Source organism: Rhinopithecus bieti, unplaced genomic scaffold (assembly GCF_001698545.2).
Source record: "Rhinopithecus bieti isolate Rb0 unplaced genomic scaffold, ASM169854v2 scaffold_8309, whole genome shotgun sequence".
NCBI lineage: Eukaryota > Metazoa > Chordata > Mammalia > Primates > Cercopithecidae > Rhinopithecus > Rhinopithecus bieti.
The window spans coordinates 1,449,661-1,467,567 of record NW_016805935.1 but is presented as its reverse complement, the minus strand read 5'-3'; the positions used below and the strand labels follow the sequence as shown (position 1 = coordinate 1,467,567).

Below are 17,907 nucleotides of genomic sequence, written 5' to 3'. Positions count from 1 at the left end.
CCGCCCCCGGCCTCTCGCTCCCGCCGCGCCGCCGCCCTCGCCCCCTGGCTCGCCCTTGGCCCCTGGCGGCCGCGAAAGGGTGCGGGAGACGCGGAGCCGGAGGAGGAGGCGCAGCCGCTGCCCAAGCCGCAGCCGCAGCCGGAGTCCGAGCCGCGGGGCGGGCGCGAAGATGCACACGACCCAGAAGGACACGACGTACACCAAGATCTTCGTCGGGGGGCTGCCCTACCACACCACCGACGCCAGCCTGCGCAAGTACTTCGAGGTCTTCGGCGAGATCGAGGAGGCGGTGGTCATCACCGACAGGCAGACGGGCAAGTCCCGGGGCTATGGATTTGTAAGTTGCACGGACGGGGGGTGGGGGAGAGGGACGGAGTGGCGCCTGACCCCAGGGATCGGGAGCTTGGAGTGAAGGGCTCGGCGTGACCCGTGAGGAGCCCCGCGGGGAGAGCGGCGCTGCCCCTTCGCTCCGGGGTGAACTGAAACTTTGCTAGGGGAGAGGGCCGGCGCCAGCCTCGCGGGTTTCGGAGAAGACCCAGCGCTGTCGGGGGCCGGGCAAGGCAGGGCAGGGGTGGAAGGAGACAACTGTAATGACCATGGGATTTGGGGTGCGGAGGGTTCCGAGGGAGGGGCCGCAACCCCGAACAATTGCAGCATTCCTGGGCTGCAGGCCGGTTGTTAAGCGCGCTGTTGCTTTGTAAAAATGCGTGTGTTCTGGTGTTGTGGCTGGAGCAGGCAGGGGACACCCCACGAGGTATGGAGCTGTTCCCCTTGTGTCATCCCCCCGCCTTTTAATTGCAAAGGTAGGTTCTTTTAAAGGATCATCCTAGGGCTCTTTGCCGAACTGAAACAGCATATTAAGCTTCCTTCCTAGAGATTTAAGCGTGCAAATTCAGCTGCCGAAGAGCAGGGAGCCCCAGAGTGGGACAATAGCTATTGTCGTTGGGGAGTGTTTTCGGGAGGTTGGGAACGTTGGGCGGATGTGAGGCTGGACTTTCTTTAAAGCAAACGGTGCCTCTGAGGCTGAGTAGGGACCTGGGGGGCGGGGGAGTCGGGGAAGGAGGATCTAGAGTTCCAAGAATTTAGGCTTCCAAATCTCAGCTAGGCCCTACTAGCACCCTTAAGATTTCAGGGGTGGGGCAGGGTTAGAGGGTTTCTTTTTTTTTCCTTCGTCTACCCGCTCCCCCCACCCCGCCCGCCTTTTAAAAATGGGAGATCAAAGAGGAGGGTCCAGCCGAAAGAAGAAAAGAATAGAAAGAAAGTTTGATCTCAGTTTTATCATGAATGAATTCCCCATTGTGATTCTTGATTTTCTTCAGGGGTTAATTTAGAGGTTATGTATGTATGTCTGTGTGTGTCTGTTGCTAAGGTCACCATGGCTGACCGGGCTGCTGCCGAAAGGGCCTGCAAGGACCCCAATCCCATCATTGATGGCAGAAAGGCCAACGTGAACCTGGCATACTTAGGAGCAAAACCAAGGATCATGCAACCAGGTGAGAAATGTCCGTCTCCCCCCCCCCCCCCCCCAAAACCCCCCCCCCCACTTACGGATGGGCTGATTCTCTAATTTAGAAGACGTTGTCTCCTGTAGATGTGTTAGTAAACTTGAACCATGGCTTGTTATTCTACCAAGGCATTAAACATAAAAGAGTTGTAAATACTCCTCTCAGGGCTTGAAATGTACCTGTGTGCAAAAATGGATCTTGGGGGTCTGAACAGTTTGTACAGGAGGAAGAGTTAGTCATGACTCACCTGTTTCCTATATGACATACATTTGTAGTCTGCTCTCAGTTTTCCAATTTTTAGCCACCTGTAGATAATTCACATGTGAATTATATGAGCCAAATTTGTCGACTTCAACTAATATATTTCCCTACTTAGTGGTGTGTCTCCTTGCAGCACCAGTTGCACTGTACTCAGAGCAGGCAATCTGACTTGAACACAGACCCAAGGGAAGCATTAAGGGGTAGGGGTGATGTCCAAATGGTAGAGGTGTTTGTTTGTTTGTTTGTTTGTTTGTTGAGATGGAGTTTCGCTCTTGTTGCCCAGGCTGGAGTGCAATGGTGCGATCTAGGCTCACTGCAACCTCCACCTCCTGGTTCAAGCAGTTCTGCCTCAGCCTCCCAAGTAGCTGGAATTACAGGATTGCATCACCACACCCAGCTAATTTTGTGTTTTTAATAGAGATGGGGTTTCACTGTGTTGGTCAGGCTGGTCTCAAACTCCTGATCTCAGGTGATCCACCCGCCTTGGTCTCCCAAAGTGTGAGCCACCGTGCCGGCCCCAAATGGTAAAACTTTAACATAAAATCACAGAGTATTGGCAGTCAAAGAAAAGAGAAGTTGCGCTTACTCAAAAACCCTATGCTACAGACAAAGAAACTGAGGCTTAGAGATGAGAAATATTTTACTTATGTCAAGTGGCTATTAGTTACCAAAAGGGAGCAGCTTTTTGTCTATGGGAAAACAGTATCTCTTGGATTAATGACAACACTGCCCTTTGCATTAGCACAAATAGTTGAGCGTTGATTTTTAAGCAAATACAATATTTTCCTTGGTCAGGCGTCTTTACTTGTAAAGTTTGATTAAAATCATGTACTCTTCACTTCTAAGCCTTTCCATCTGAAATTTTGGGAAGAGGTTGACACTTCCATCCAAACAGGTTTAAAAGGCAACTAGGTTGTCAAGACAGTGAGTGCTTGTGCACATATTCATGGGCATTAAAAAAATTTGTCTAATACATTGTGGGTATGTAGTATCCAGAAAAAAAGAGTTTGTGTGTGTGTGTGTGTGCGTGTGTGTGAATTCTGAATACTGGAAACTAAAACCTATAGTCTTTCAAAGCATTGTCTGAAGTATCTCAGAACATTCCAGATTACAAAGACTTTTCATAGATTGTGGTTCAAAACTGTAAGAATATTTGAGATGTAACTTCATTGTCAGATCCTGCTGTACTTCATATTATTTCATGAACATTTTCCCAAGGTCTGATTCTGTGTCTGCCAACTAAACTTTGCAGATTTTTTTAAAGTTTCCACTTTTCCCCTATTAAAACATTTATTTTGAATCAACGATAGCATTTATAAAACTGACTTTTAAAAATATACATACATACAGTTTATTTAAAGTGGCAAAAGAATGGTTATCTTTTGTAAGTGGAAGTTGTGATTGCATTTTACTTGTACGAGTAATAAATGCCTTAACCATGCACAAATAAAGAATGTGGTATATTTTGTTGTTAGGTTTTGCCTTTGGTGTTCAACAACTTCATCCAGCCCTTATACAGAGACCTTTTGGGTAAGTTGATTAATCAGACTTTCTTAAGTTTCAGTATGGCTATCATTTGTTAACCTGCCTCTTTGTTATATACAGATAAGATCATGATGTCACAGAATGTTCCTGGTTATATAATTATATATATATATTTGTGCATTTTTAATGCTGATACTATAAATATTTTTAGATGAGTCAAGTTATCTGACCAAGTATGCAGCCTCCAAACGAGACAAAGTTTGAGCTTATGATTAGCAAAACAAAACAAAACAAAAATACCAGGTATGACTTGTGTACAAGACGATTGTGTCCCATCACCATTACTACTGTTCAACTTGACTCAATTTTATTTATCTCTTTCTAACCTGACAGGGCTCGTATACAGTTAAGCTAACTGATCAGAAGGATACCATGATAAGAGGTGGAATAGTTCTGTTTGGAATTAAACTCTGTAACCAGTAGACTCAGACACACAAGCTCAGATGGTGATTAACGATGCATGGATGTTGGTGTTGTTGTTTTTATTTTTCACAATAGTCAATAGCCCTTCGTGTGCTTTATTTTATTTATTACAGTAATGAAGTGGTGTTGATAGCTAAACTGTGTGCTTTTTACTTAATTGAAAAGAGCTGTAGTGAAAGTGTTTTCTTTTCCTTGGGGAAGGGGCTCTTTGCGTTTTGGTTTTGGTGGTGGTGTTGAGGGGTGTTGACTTTTGACTTTGCCATGGGAAGCAAAGGGCCTTTTTTTTTTTTTCTTGCTTTTAAGCTGTAGCCTGTGACTTCTGTTTAACCATATTTTTGTAGTGAGTGCTAAATCGTGTGATTTCTCTTTGTCAGAATACAGATTCATTGCTTGCATGTCCTAAGTTTCTGTTTTATGGGAAATTTTCTGGGAATGGGGTTCTTTCTTTTGCAATGCGTATCTACTTTTAGACCATCTAATTTAAAGGTTCAGCAACTCTCATCAGATTTTATTAACACAAGCCAGTTTTTTTGAGTAGTGTAGCACTAACTTTCACCTTTTGGACCTAACTCAGGTGAACACGTGTTTATATTTGTGTTGTCTTTGGGTCTTGTGATTACCATTTTTCCTGTTCCAAGGTCCCCAGTTCTCTTCCATTCAGAGGTTATATGGGTGGGAGATCCCCCCCCCCCGCCTCAATTTATCCTGTACACTAGATTCTGTTTCGTCTGTATTCTACCTGATCAACATTCCTGTAACTCTTAATGCAGGATACTTAAATTTTCTTTTTAAATGTTCATGTTGTTGAAAGAGTATTTTATCCTCAATAATAATTTCTTCTCTAGCTTAGGACCTAAATATCTACCTGTGTAACCTGGAAGGCTGGAATCTGTCTACATAGATAGTTGTCTACCATATGTGTCTCTAAGAATAGGTTTTAAAAAGGAAGTAACAATAACTTGACTTGGAAGAGTCAGGTTTTATTTCCCATGACCACCTCCTTACAGCTCTAACATATCAGTACCTACTGTTATTGCCAACTACTTTTTTTTTTTTTTTTTTTTTAGCTGTGGAAGACGCTTCTGTCAATATGATCAGAAAGGGCCTTCCTATATCCATAGCTATTTATCAAAGCCCCATCCAAGCCAACCCAGATACTGACAACAAATGGTGGGTTGATGGGTTCAGCTATTTCTGTGGGTAATTCATTTAGACTATTTGTTTAAGGTGGGATTAGGGAGGAGAGCTTGTATCTGAAGGCATGATGTGAGCTTAGTGGTGAGTTCACACTAATAATCTTGAAACAGTTATAAAATGGAATCAATCAACAGGTAGTTGCATGTGTTTATTTTTTCACTGTGCCAGTGGGTGATGCAAAACGAGGGAATTGCACATTAGTTTGGGAAGCAAAAGTCATGCAAAAACCAGTCAAGAATTACTAATTGCTAAATGACTTGCTATTGTTTCAAGTACAAAAGGAATTCAGAGTAGCAAGAAAATAGATGAGGTGGAGGAGTTGAATAAGGCTGTGGTGTGCGTGGCAGGTAGACTGGCACTGGACTTGTACCACTGGGTTTGTCTTAGTCAGGTAAAAGGAAGACTGAATATGTCTGGAGGGTATAGGATGGAGTGAGCCGAAGCAGAGGCATAGAGTAGAAGACTCAGTGCGTGGAGAAACCAGACTGTCTAAGGTGGATCTTGAGAGCTGGGCATAGGAATCTGGACTGGTTTTGGAAGTCGTTGTAGATCAGTCCTTAAGAAAGAAGGTAACACAAGGAAAATTAGAACCACCAGTGTAAGATGTGTCATATGGAAATTTGAAAGCAAGTGTGTTTTGATAGCAACCTTTTGTTTTCCACTTCTTCTAATGTTAACTTGTCTTTATAAAGGATGGTGATTATTACTGTGTGCGTGAATTGTTTGAACTTGAGATTCTTATTAGAAATAGATAGCATTCCAGGTGGACCAAGCGAGCTTTCTTTTTCTTTTTTAAGAGGTTCTCAACACTGCTCTAATTTCAGAGTCTGTACCTAACAAATCACACCTGGTCATCCTAAATTCTGTTTGAATGCTACATGTTCCTGTTTTAGGCCTGGAAAGAAGCTTGAGAATTTCAAATTTGACTTGACTTATTTGAAATTCTAGTAACTGAACTCTTCTTTTGTGGTCCTTAAATGGCCCCCAGGTTGCTTTGGGCCTTTGAAGATAAAACCTTGGCCTAGGGGCCAGGCTCAGTGGCTCACGTCTGTAATCCCAGCACTTTGGGAGGCGAGGTGGGCGGATCACGAGGTCAGGAAATCGAGACCATCCTGGCTAACATAGTGAAACCCCGTTCTCTACTAAAAAATACAAAACATTAGCCGGGCGTGGTGGCGGGCACCTGTAATCCCAGGCTGAGGCAGGAGAGTGGCGTGAACCCGGGAGGCGGAGCTTCCAATGAGCCGAGATCGCACCACTGCACTCCAGCCTGGGCGACACAGTGAGACTCCGTCTTCAAAAAAAAAAAAAAAAAAAAAAAAAAGGCCGGTCGCGGTGGCTTACGCCATGTAATCCAGCACTTTGGGATGCCGAGGCGGGCGGATCACGAGGTCCAGGAGATCGAGACCATCCTGGCATAACAACAGTGAAAACCCACGTCTCTACTAAAAATACACACACCAAAAAAAGTTAGCCAGGGCGTGGTGGCTGGCGCACTGTAGGTCCCATGCTAACTCGGGAGGCTGAGGCAAGGAGAAATGATGTGACCCGGGAAGCGGAGCTTGCAGGAGCCAAGGTCGCGCCACTGCCACTCCAGCCTGGGCGGACAAAAAAAAAAAAAAAAAAAAAAAAAAAAAAATATATTATATATATATATAATATATATACACACACACACCACACACACACACACACCCGGGCCTAAAAGGAATTTCCTATGTAGCACAGTGGGCAGATGTAGAAAAACTTGTAAACTTGCTGAACAATATTTTACAGTTTATGTTTGAAAGAAGCATTTCCTTATTGAAACCTTGAAGAGGGGAGGCTACAGACCTGTGAGTAGAAATTTCTGGGCTAGTTTAGATCAGGTTGAACATAACTTAAACATTGACTCTATGCCTTTTAAGTGCTCAGTTTTATGCTGGGTGTGGTAACACTGTGCTTAGTATTCATAGTGTCCACTAAGGAGGGCAGGAGGGACTGTAACTGACACTAACCAAACATCTGCCATATGGATTGTAATGATAAGGGATTTACATAAATTATATAATTTAATTCTCACAGTAAGTATTTGTTGAAGGCATTGTTAATATCTTTTTCAAAACGAAGACACAGAGAGGTTAATTAACATCCCCCTGATCACAGAACTGCTAAGTGTTAGAGTCTGATTCTAGGTTCAGAATCACGGCCTGCCTGACCTCAGAAGCTGCGTTCTTTCCTCTTTGTCAAGCTGTAGCCCCAAAAGACAAAACTCTATTCTCTCGTAATCCAATAAGAAAGCCAATAAGCACCAAGAAGGGCTGTCCATGTGGCTTCAGATAAGAGAGATGGACATCAGGGCAGTGAATGGGATTCAGAAGTCTTCATGAAGGAAGTAGAAGTTGACCTAGGTTTTAAAGAATGGTGGAGTGTAGGGAACTCTTTTTTTATTGAGTGCCTACTATATTTGTCATTGTAGACTCTCTCCACAGATAATTTTATTTAATGCACAGCAATCCAGGGTTGTGAGATTATTAGTCCATTTCACATATGCAAAATATGAGGCTGTGTTAAGACACGATAGCATGAAAAAAAGAAAAATATGAGACTAAAAAATAAAGCAAATTTCTGAAAGCTCTACACGTAGTGAGTGCTAGAGCTCAGTGAGTGGGATTTGGTTTTCAGCAGGTAGAGACAGCATCGCAGTGAGGGATGAATGACATGAATAAAGGGCAAGGATCTGGGAATGTGAAGCTTGTCCAGGAAACATAAAGGAGCCCAGTTGACCTGGGTTCGAGGAAGGGTGGAAGGAAATACTAGAAAGGTGTTTTGGAGCCAGAGGCAGTCTGGGTATTTTAGCCTAGAATGCCAAGGCTTGAGAAATTTGCACTGAGTTTGGTTTGTTAGGAGCCAAGGATTACTTTGAGCAAATGAATGAGATGGAGACTTTGTCATCAGTTGCTGTGAGATAGATTGGAAGAGGAAACCAGTTAGGAATTTCTTCGGAACCAGTTACGATGTTGCTTCAAAGGTCACATAGAGATGTCAGTGCAACCTGAAGAGATGGGAAGAAAAGGAAAATGCAGTAAATTTTCTTTGAAAATTACCAAAAGTATCTTCTTTGCACTTGTGCTTTTTGTAACTACTAGGCATGCACATTTTATAGTTAGGAAAAGACATTGGTAAATGTCTAATAGGAGGGAGATTCCCAGATCACCTTAACGGGTTTCTCAGACTATTAAAAAAAACTCCTAATTCAGGATTTCATTCCAAAGTGCCACCTGAACCTTTAGTCCAATTCTGCCCTCCTTCCTGACCCAGGATATTTTAGGCTCTCTGAGGTCTTTTGGGTTCTCCTTTTCCCTAAGCCTTAAAATGTTCTAGGTTTTCATTTGCCTTCCAGACGTCTCTTTAACCTTTGCCAAACTTCATGTAGGAGTCTGATAATCCAGTGAACTTTCTTTATATTCTCATTGTTTGACATTGTGAAATCAAAACTATTTCCTAATGCGAAGTAAACATAGAGCTAAAGCCCCCTAAGCAACTTTGCCCCTGTCTTTTAATGCATTCTTCACAACACTTTCTCCTGCCTTTTTGTAGGATAAACATTTTCAGTTAACACCTTTGTTCAGAGATACCAACCTAGCACCCACAGTGTTGTTCTTGGAACTTTGAGAGTGAGTACAAGGGGTTAAGGTTTCGGTGTCAGTGAGATCCGCACTGGCTGGCCTTTGCAGCTGATACATGTTTTACTTTGGCCTTATAAAGACATTTTACCCGCTGGAAACCCTTGTCGCATGACAGGATCAAAAATAGCCCGGCTGCAGCCCCTGCTGTCTATCACCACATGTAAACTGGCATGAGAGTAGGCTTTCTTAGCCGTGTCTACACGTTGTGGAGGTGGCAGCCTCCAGGGACAGTGTTTCATAAAGCCACACCTGTTGCTGCGAGTGAGCCAGTCACCTGACCTGCAGCAGCGTTCTGAGTGTGTGCACGACCACGCGCCTGGTTTCTGACAAGCAGTTAAGAACATCTCTGAGTGTCCTCAGAAACACTTGATGACGTCGTTTCTCCTGGCACTGGGAAAGATCTGCAAGTCTGGTAAAATTGAGTGTATTTTTATCATTGGGGCCAAAGTCCACTACCCTCTGAGATAAATTCATCTTTTCCATGGATGTTCGCTAATGAATGCTTTCAGTAAAACTCTGAAAAGTCAAAGCAAAATCTATGTTTCTGAACAATCTACATGTGCTCTTCTCTGTTTTGAGTTCTTTGAAATTGGAAGATTGTTAACTTGTCCTTGTACTTCTTATAAGTTGGCTTTGCCAACAACCACATAGCATTCTAGTGTCATAATTTTAGATATAAATATAGGGGGCTTTAATGGAGATTATTTTAAAGAAGAAGATAAATCAGATATTCATGGTAGTGTTTCAGATGGGCAGTAATAAATTGCAAGAGTGAGAATGGAGATGCATGGATTTTTTTTAAATACCTCTTGTGATTTATTTTTTTAACCACATTAACTTTTAAGTAAGGTCACTGGAGTCTGTCTTGTATTATCTGTGAATGTATAATTTTAAAAGGTACTTGGTTTTGTTTGACTTTCTTGAACTTTTGCAGGATAACACATGATTATACAATTGATACGATTTGTAGAAAATATCAACGAATAGGGCAGATTTCAAACATGACACTAACGTATTTCTGCTGATTTGGAGGATGAAATGAGAGTTAGTAGATGTGAAAAAAAACTTTTCTTGTTATGTAGACCTTTTAAATTTCTGTTAATTTTAGAAATATTTAGTTGTACTTCCCTGTCCTGCCTTTTCCCTCAACCTCATCATTTCCCCAAAACCCCTTCTGTCTGTCTTGCATAGAGATAAACAAGCTGGCTGACCCTCAGGTGCCTGATAGTCAAACAGGTTTGGTTGACCGTTGTGTCCTTATGAATTTTATGGGGGAAAAAAAAAAGAGAAAGAAAGAAAATAAGTGTGCTGCACATCTCTTTGGGAATCACTGCCATGAATGTTAATAGCATTTTTGTAGCTTCCCACGACAGCCTCTTGTGACAGAGTGAGCTGCACTACAGTTCGTTTGAGAAGTGTGATTCTGCTGTGTTTACCACACTTGTGAACTTTTAAACTCCTTTTTTTTATTTTGTCGCCTGCTTCCTTTTTTAATTATTATTTTTAATAAGGGTGACTGAGGTTGCAGAGAGATTAATGTGTGCTGAGTCTGCATAGCAATTTCAAGTAGGGTTGCCATGATAATAAACATACGGATTTTGTTAATGTTTATGTTAATTTCGATGAACTGGTGATCACCCCACAGAAGTGAATAATTATGGACTACCTGTTGAGTCCTATATTCTTGGCTAAGAATTTTTCTATTTACTTAAACATTTTTATTTTATGAGCTCATTACAAAATTTTCCAAAGTCTTCATCAGTCGAGCACTTGTTAAATATCTCGTGTGTGTAGCCCTCATGAATCCTGATTTATTTTCCAAACTCTTGATAAACTGTATTTAACAGCTCCAAATAATCATACATGACAATTCTAGCAGGGAGGGTGTCATCATATTTTTGGGGTCCAGTTCTTGTGGGGGCACCCTATGACTTTGGCTACTGCCCGAGTATTCTCAGTGGACCACTAGAAAGTAGATATTGTGGCAACCCTATGCTCATAATAACCACTAAATTTGAGTTTGTCTTATCTTTGAACAACATGCTTCAGATAGGAGGTGATGACCGCCTGACTTTGTTTTCCATTTCTCAACAGGATACCTGCCCACTATGTCTATCCGCAGGCTTTTGTGCAGCCAGGAGTGGTCATTCCACATGTCCAGCCGACAGCAGCTGCCGCCTCCACCACCCCTTACATTGATTACACTGGAGCTGCATACGCACAATACTCAGCAGCCGCTGCTGCTGCCGCCGCCGCTGCTGCCTATGACCAGTACCCCTATGCAGCCTCTCCAGCTGCTGCAGGATATGTTACTGCTGGGGGCTATGGCTACGCAGTCCAGCAGCCAATCACCGCAGCGGCACCTGGGACAGCTGCCGCCGCCGCTGCAGCAGCTGCTGCCGCTGCAGCATTTGGCCAGTACCAGCCTCAGCAGCTGCAGACAGACCGAATGCAATAGACCAGCCATCTGATCAAAGTTGAATTGTTTTCTCTTTCCCTCCCAGTTTTCCAAGTTTTAGTAGCTAATAAGAGAGTTAACATTGACTTAACAGCTTTAAAAAAAAAAACAAAAAACAAAAAACAGCCATGCTATTGTGAAGCAGAGTTATTATTTTTTTTATACTCCCGGTAGTGTTCTAGATGAGAAAGAGGTAAGAATGAGAGGAATGGGCACAATTTTGGAAATCAATCCCAAAGAGCCTGAGTACATGAAAGGCCACTATGAAATGACGCCAGGAGTAACAACGGAACTTCACTTTTGTAACGGGATTTTATTTTGCTCTTTTATAGTATCAGGGAAGCAAACTGCCTTTTACAAGTTAGAAAAATGCTGTTTGAATCTAGTTGAACCAGGGAATACAGAGCGAGCAATATGTAGCTTGAATTACATTTAAAAGCAGATTTTTTACAAACAAAATGGCGAAAGCACTGATTGTCATTTTTAGCAGTCATTTAAGGCCTATAGAACTTTTTTCAAGTCGGAAGGTCCTGTTCTTCCTATCTCAAAAATGGGCATCGAACAATCAATCTAGGAGCGTGGCAGTGGGTAAAATGGTGGACAGGCACCAAAGCTATTTTCTCATCTGTCCTGTGGATGAGTGGAACTGTGGAACAAGTGATGTGGAATTAATGGGTGCAACAGCTGTACAGACAATCAATAACACACAGTTCTGGAAAGAACACATCACTTGTGCTTGTTTGATGAGCTTGTCACATTCTAATCCCTCTCCCCATCCTGTTTCAATTTTGGGAAACTTGTATCTGCTGGTGTCAGCAATTCTGATTCTGAAATAGGATCAGGCTTTTACTACAACAGCCTTCTCTTTCTATTTATTGTGTCGACTCGTGGCTTATGAATAAAGGCAGGCAAAGTTTGCAGAACTGTCTTAAGGACATTTATTTTTTTTCCCTTTTTAAGTAATTTTACACTTTTTAGTATCTATTTCAGAGTCATATTTAAAACTATTTATTAGTGACTACAGTACATGAGACAACAAGGTTACTGAGATTACAATTCTTCAAAGGTTAATGATAATGTGGTTTATACTGTGCCTTAATAGTAATGCTATTTAAGATATTTATTTTTAAGTTTTACTATGCTGCACTCTAAAGAAAGGAACTTTAGATGTGACACTGTAAAATTATGTATTCATCTCATGGCATAAATTATTTAGTAGGTCTAGATGTAGCGTATTAAATATTAACCTATTCAACTAAAGATGTTGACTTGGATTTATTTAAATTCATATGTGCACTGTATAAGAGAGTACTCTTACATTAACACATTTTAGTTTAGTTTTTAGATTTTTTTTTAAACAGTATATATTGCTAGTTTCATGCTTCCTCCTCTGATTTTGCCTGTGTAGATCTCATTTATTGGTAATTCATTAGTTTAACACTATTCTTACGTAGTCTTTAAATGCTGCTTTACATTTTCTTCTGAAACTGCAATACTTGCAATTTTATTCTTAAACTAAATTGAATACTATTTTACACTGTATTGGATTTTTATACTTGAACAATTTCATACAAGGGAAGACAGGTTAGCATTTTTATGGACTTTCTCCATTATCACTGGATTTACTTTAAGTATTCCCATACTAGACAGTGTTATGTAATGTAGACATGACTCTCCTGTGCAAATTATTTATTCGTTGTGTATATTGCTTTATAACATTTCAGATCTTCTAATCTATTCACTTGTATTAAATATAATTTTTAAAAACTTCTGTTGCATTGGCTGTTTCTAATTCTGTAGTAAAGGTGAATGATTTCTCTTTTGAACTTGAATTAATAGCCATGATTGATATGTAACATTTTCAGTGAGCATAATCCTCTCCTGGATGTCCTGGTTTTGTGCCTTTAAGTTTCACTAACTCAATTATCTACCTTATACTTAGCAAATGATATAGGTCATCCCCTATCCCACCAGGGGAGACCTAAAGGACTTCATGTCACTGAAAACTGGTTAGCTGAAAGACGCCTTGGAAGGCGTGGGCCAGTAGTAGAGAGGACTACTCAGAAGCAGGACCAGCCCAGTGGTGCTGGGGTCAGGTAAACTGAGATTTGAGCTGGACTCCCACTTTTCAGCAGTGCAAGTGAAGCCAATTGCTCTTTGAAACTCACTTTTTTATTTTTTTGAGACGGAGTCTTGCTCTGTCGCCCAGGCTGAAGTGCAGTTGGTGCAATCTCGGCTCACTGCAACCTCCGCCTCCTGGGTTTACGTCATTCTCCTGCCTCAGCCTCCTGGGTTGCTGGGACTACAGGCACCGGCCACCACACCCGGCTAATTTTTTGTGTTTTTAGTAGAGACGGGGTTTCACCGTGTTAGCCAGGATGGTCTCGATCTCCTGACCTCGTGATCTGCCCGCCTCAGACTCCCAAGGTGCTGGAATTACAGGTGTGAGCCACCGCACCCAGTCTGTAATTCACTTTTTTAAAGCATTCCTCATCTATAATAATGTGATAATACTTGCCTTGCATGGTTATTTAAATATTAAATTTAAAAAGCATACCAACTGCTTGCCACAGAGCCAGATATATATAGTAAGTAAATATGTAATAGTGGCTGGGCGTGGTGGCTCACGCCTGTAATCCCAGCACTTTGGGAGACCAAGATGGGTGGATCATGAGGTCAGGAGATTGAGACCATCCTCACACGGTGAAACCCCATCTCTACTAAAAATACAAAAAATTAGCTGGGTGTGGTGGCATGCGCCTGTAGTCCCAACTACTCGGGAGGCTGGGGCAGGAGAATCGCTTGAACTCAGGAGGCAGAGGTTGTAGTGAGCAGAGATCGTGCCACACTGCACTCCAGCCTGGGTGACAGAGCAAGACTCTGTCTCAAAAAAAAAATATATATATATATATACATATATATATGTATGTATATGTATGTGTATGTATATGTATATGTGTATATATATGTATATGTATATGTAGTAGCAATTGTGAGGCCCAGGAGTAGTAGCTAATCAGAGGAAGTCACCTATTGGGATGTTTTAATTTACATCCACCATGATGTAATACCTGATAAAGTATGTGTTAGAACATCAAATTGAGTGTCATATTGACTGTCTGGAAGTGTATGTTACACTAATTATGGAGTGGATTGGGGTTGGGTTTTTGGGGGGTTTTGTTTTGTTTCGTTTGTTTTAAGACGGAGTCTCGCTGTGTGGCCCCAGCTGGAGTGCAGTGGCATGATCTCGGCTCACTGCAAGCTCTGCCTTCCAGGTTCAAGTGACTCTCATGCCTCAGCCTGTCAAGTAGCTGGTATTACAGGCACCCGCCACCACGCCTGGCTAATTTTTGTGTTTTCAGTAGAGATAGGGTTTCACCATGTTGGCCAGGCTGGTCTCAAACTCCTGACCTCAGGGATATGCCGGCCTCGGCCTCCCAAAGTGTTGGAATTACAGGCGTGAGCCACCGTGCCCGTCCTGGAAAGGATTGTTTATTGATTTCTTGGTCCTGATATTTCCCAAATCCGTGACATGTTTTCTTGAACTCCATTAGTTTTCAATAATTATAAGCAACAGACAGCAGTAATAACAGATTCCGTATCAAAGTTTCCATTCCACATCATAACTGCTAGCCTATTTAGACCTATCAACAACCTTAAACTTTAATTTTCCAAGGAAAAATAGTTACCAGCCTGTCTCCGGGGAGAGATGACTGTACCCCAAGGTATTATCTAGGACCACTAAAATAATTTCTAAGCTACTTACTTCAGTCAATGCATCAATGGTTATTTCATTCCAAAAGATGTGCTTTAATTTTTCAGATTTGTGGAAGGTCACTTTTGTCCTCAATGAGCTGTCTATTGCTGAACTTTAAAATGAAGCAGTTTTGATTTATTGATAAAAAATAGGTCAGGCAGTTCTGGGAAGAGCTTGTCAAAAATAGGCAACTCAGAAAAGCCAAAAGTCCACCTACCCCGGGCTGTACCTTTCTTCCTGATCTGCAGCAGTAGCAATATTAGCAGCTAGAGCAAGATTTTTACTTGATAATGCTAATGCTAAAGCATAAATTTTCTTTATTTTCTTTTTTTCTCTTTTTAAGATGGTCTCGCTTTGTTGCCCAGGCTGGAGTGCAGTGTCATGATCGTGGCTCTCTGCAGCCTCAACATTTCAGGCTCAAGGAATCCTCCTACCTCAGCCTCCCAAGTAGCTGGGAGTACAGGTGTGCACCCACATGCCCAGCTCATTTTTTATTTTACATTATTTATTTGTGTATTTATTTATTTTGAGACGAAGTCTTGCTCTGTCATCCAGGCTGGAATGCAACGGTGAGATCTTGGCTCACTGCAACCTCCACCTCCTGGATTCAAGCAATTCTCCTGCCTCAGCCTCCTGAGAAGCTGGGACTACAGGCACCCGCCACCATGCCTGACTAATTTTTGTATTTCTAGTAGATTCGGGGTTTCACCATGCTGGTCAGGCTGGTTTTGAACTCCTGACCTTGTGATCCACCCACCTTGTCCTCCCAAAGCGCTGGGATTACAGGCATGAGCCACCACACCCGGCCCATTTTTTATTTTTTGTAGAGACAGATTCTCACGACACTGTCCAGGCTGGTCTTGAACTCCTGGATTCAAGCGATCCTCCCACTTTAGAAACCTTCCAAAGTGCTGGGATTATATGCCCAGCCAAGAATACATTTCTAAAAAGAAACAAATAGAATTTTTTAATACCTAATAGGAAGGAGAGAATAGTTGTGACATAATGGTCGGTCAGGCTTGTAGAGTTAAAGAAAGTAATGGACGGCGGTGGCCTCAAGGCCGTAATCACCAGCACTTTTGGGAGGCCGAGGCGGGCGGGTCACAAAGGCAGGGGGGCGAGACCAACCCGGCTAACACAGGGAAAACCCGTCTCCACTTAAAAAATACAAAAAATTAGCCGGGCGAGATGGCAGGCGCCTGTAGTCCCAGCTACTCGGGAGGCTGAGGCAGGAGAATGGCGTGGACCCGGGAGGCGGAGCTTGCAGTGAGCTGAGATCCGGCCATTGCACTCCAGCCTGGGCGACAGAGCGAGACTCCGTCTCAAAAAAAAAAAAAAAAAAAAAAAAAAAAAAAAAAAAAAGAAAGTAATGGAGCTGAGATCCAAAGTGCTGGGTGAGTCCTGGCTTCATTACTTATCATCAGGATGATCTTAAACCCTTCTAAACTGATAAAGTGTGGGTTGATAGTAGTCAGCATAGTTGTTCTGTCTACTTCTCAGGTTATACTCATTGAATAAGGGAGATGAGAGCATTTTAGAAGTTCTAAAGCATTGAGCAAGCATTATTATACCAAGGAAATATGTACAATATTAATTTGGTAACTGATCTCAATTGTCTCATTAAATGACCCTTCCAAAAGAGGACAAAATCATATCTCATGTTATCTTTATTCTATTCCAACCAAGGAACAGCTAAACTGACTGTACAATAAAAGCAGCACAAAAATAACATTGAAAGATGGAGAGATTACCCAGATAAGGGAAAGAGAAGTAGATGAGATTATGGAATACATTTCTCTCACAAGGGAACTATATTTAGTTCTTTCCTCACTCCTGTCAAATATTGTTCTTCTTAATTCCCTCTGAGGCTTGAAAGCGTTCATTAAGATGACAGCTTGAGGTTTGGAGGGGCAGAGGTGAAGAGGAACCAAAAAATAAATAAATGCGTTTTCATGCTTACTTTTGTCCTCTCTTCTACTTCCAGAGTTCCAGGCCGTTTCCATGGAAATTCTAACTTTGTTTTGCTTAAGCACTTGGTACAGAAGAGGTTTCATTTTGAGTATTTGTTCTGAGTTGAATTTTAGAAGTTCAATCATGATTTTAGCTAAATCATTTATATTTCAAGCTTTGAAGTCCCAATTGTAAATCAAACTAAGAAATGAGACAATGCCTATATAAGCCCTTTAGAATTTGTAGGTAGGCGCGGTGGCTCAAGCCTGTAATCCCAGCACTTTGGGAGGCCGAGACGGGCGGATCACGAAGTCAGGAGATCGAGACCATCCTGGCTAACACGGTGAAACCCCGTCTCTACTAAAAAATACAAAAAACTAGCCGGGCAAGGTGGGGTCGCCTGTAGTCCCAGCTACTCGGGAGGCTGAGGCAGGAGAATGGCATAAACCCAGGAGGCGGAGCTTGCAGTGAGCTGAGATCCGGCCACTGCACTCCAGCCCGGGCAACAGAGCGAGACTCCATCTCAAAAAAAAAAAGAATTTGTAGGTAAGAAAAATGATACAGATTTACAGCTTTGATATAAAATAATCCTATCTTATTACACAGTATTTGGTCCTTCTTGACCAACTTCTTCAGAGAGAAAGTCTATGAAGTCCCTGTGTCTTCTGTCATTTGTCCCCTGGAAGACAAATACCATTCCTTTTTTATATCCAAGAGGCTACCACTAAGCTATTAATATATGGTAAGTGAGTTGGAGGGTACACATTGTTTTCCATTCCGCCACTATTAGAGGTAATTCCAATTACATTATAACATGGATTGAGTACAAATCGTTACTTCTTTTCATTTAATACCTCAGATAATGTGTTCATAAAAGGGCAAATATCAAACTGACTTCCAAAATGAGTTCTAAATGCAAAAACATAGTTTTGCCAAGTAGAAAATTACCTTTCAGCTCTATTTTTAAATGATGGTTATCTGACAGTCCCAACCAGGTATGAACTTACTTACTTTTTAAATACTCCTGGCTCTGCCGCCTGTCCTGCAGATGCCTCAAGGTGAGGCAAAAGAGATACAGTGGATGCTGCGTGGAGAGTCTTAGGACAGGCATTTTTCTTTTATTTATTTATTTATTTATTTATT

The 17,907-nt window shown here is 41.9% G+C and overlaps 1 protein-coding gene across 1 annotated transcript; it reads left to right on the top strand.

Moving 5' to 3' along the window:
- RBM24 (RNA binding motif protein 24) lies at positions 1-12,828 on the top strand. The gene is made up of 4 exons (XM_017874264.1): positions 1-337; positions 1,370-1,493; positions 3,242-3,296; positions 10,694-12,828. The coding sequence occupies exons 1-4, from the start codon at positions 170-172 to the stop codon at positions 11,055-11,057; spliced, it is 711 nt and encodes a 236-aa protein (XP_017729753.1). The 5' UTR covers positions 1-169; the 3' UTR covers positions 11,058-12,828.
- Positions 12,829-17,907: the final 5,079 nt, after the last annotated feature.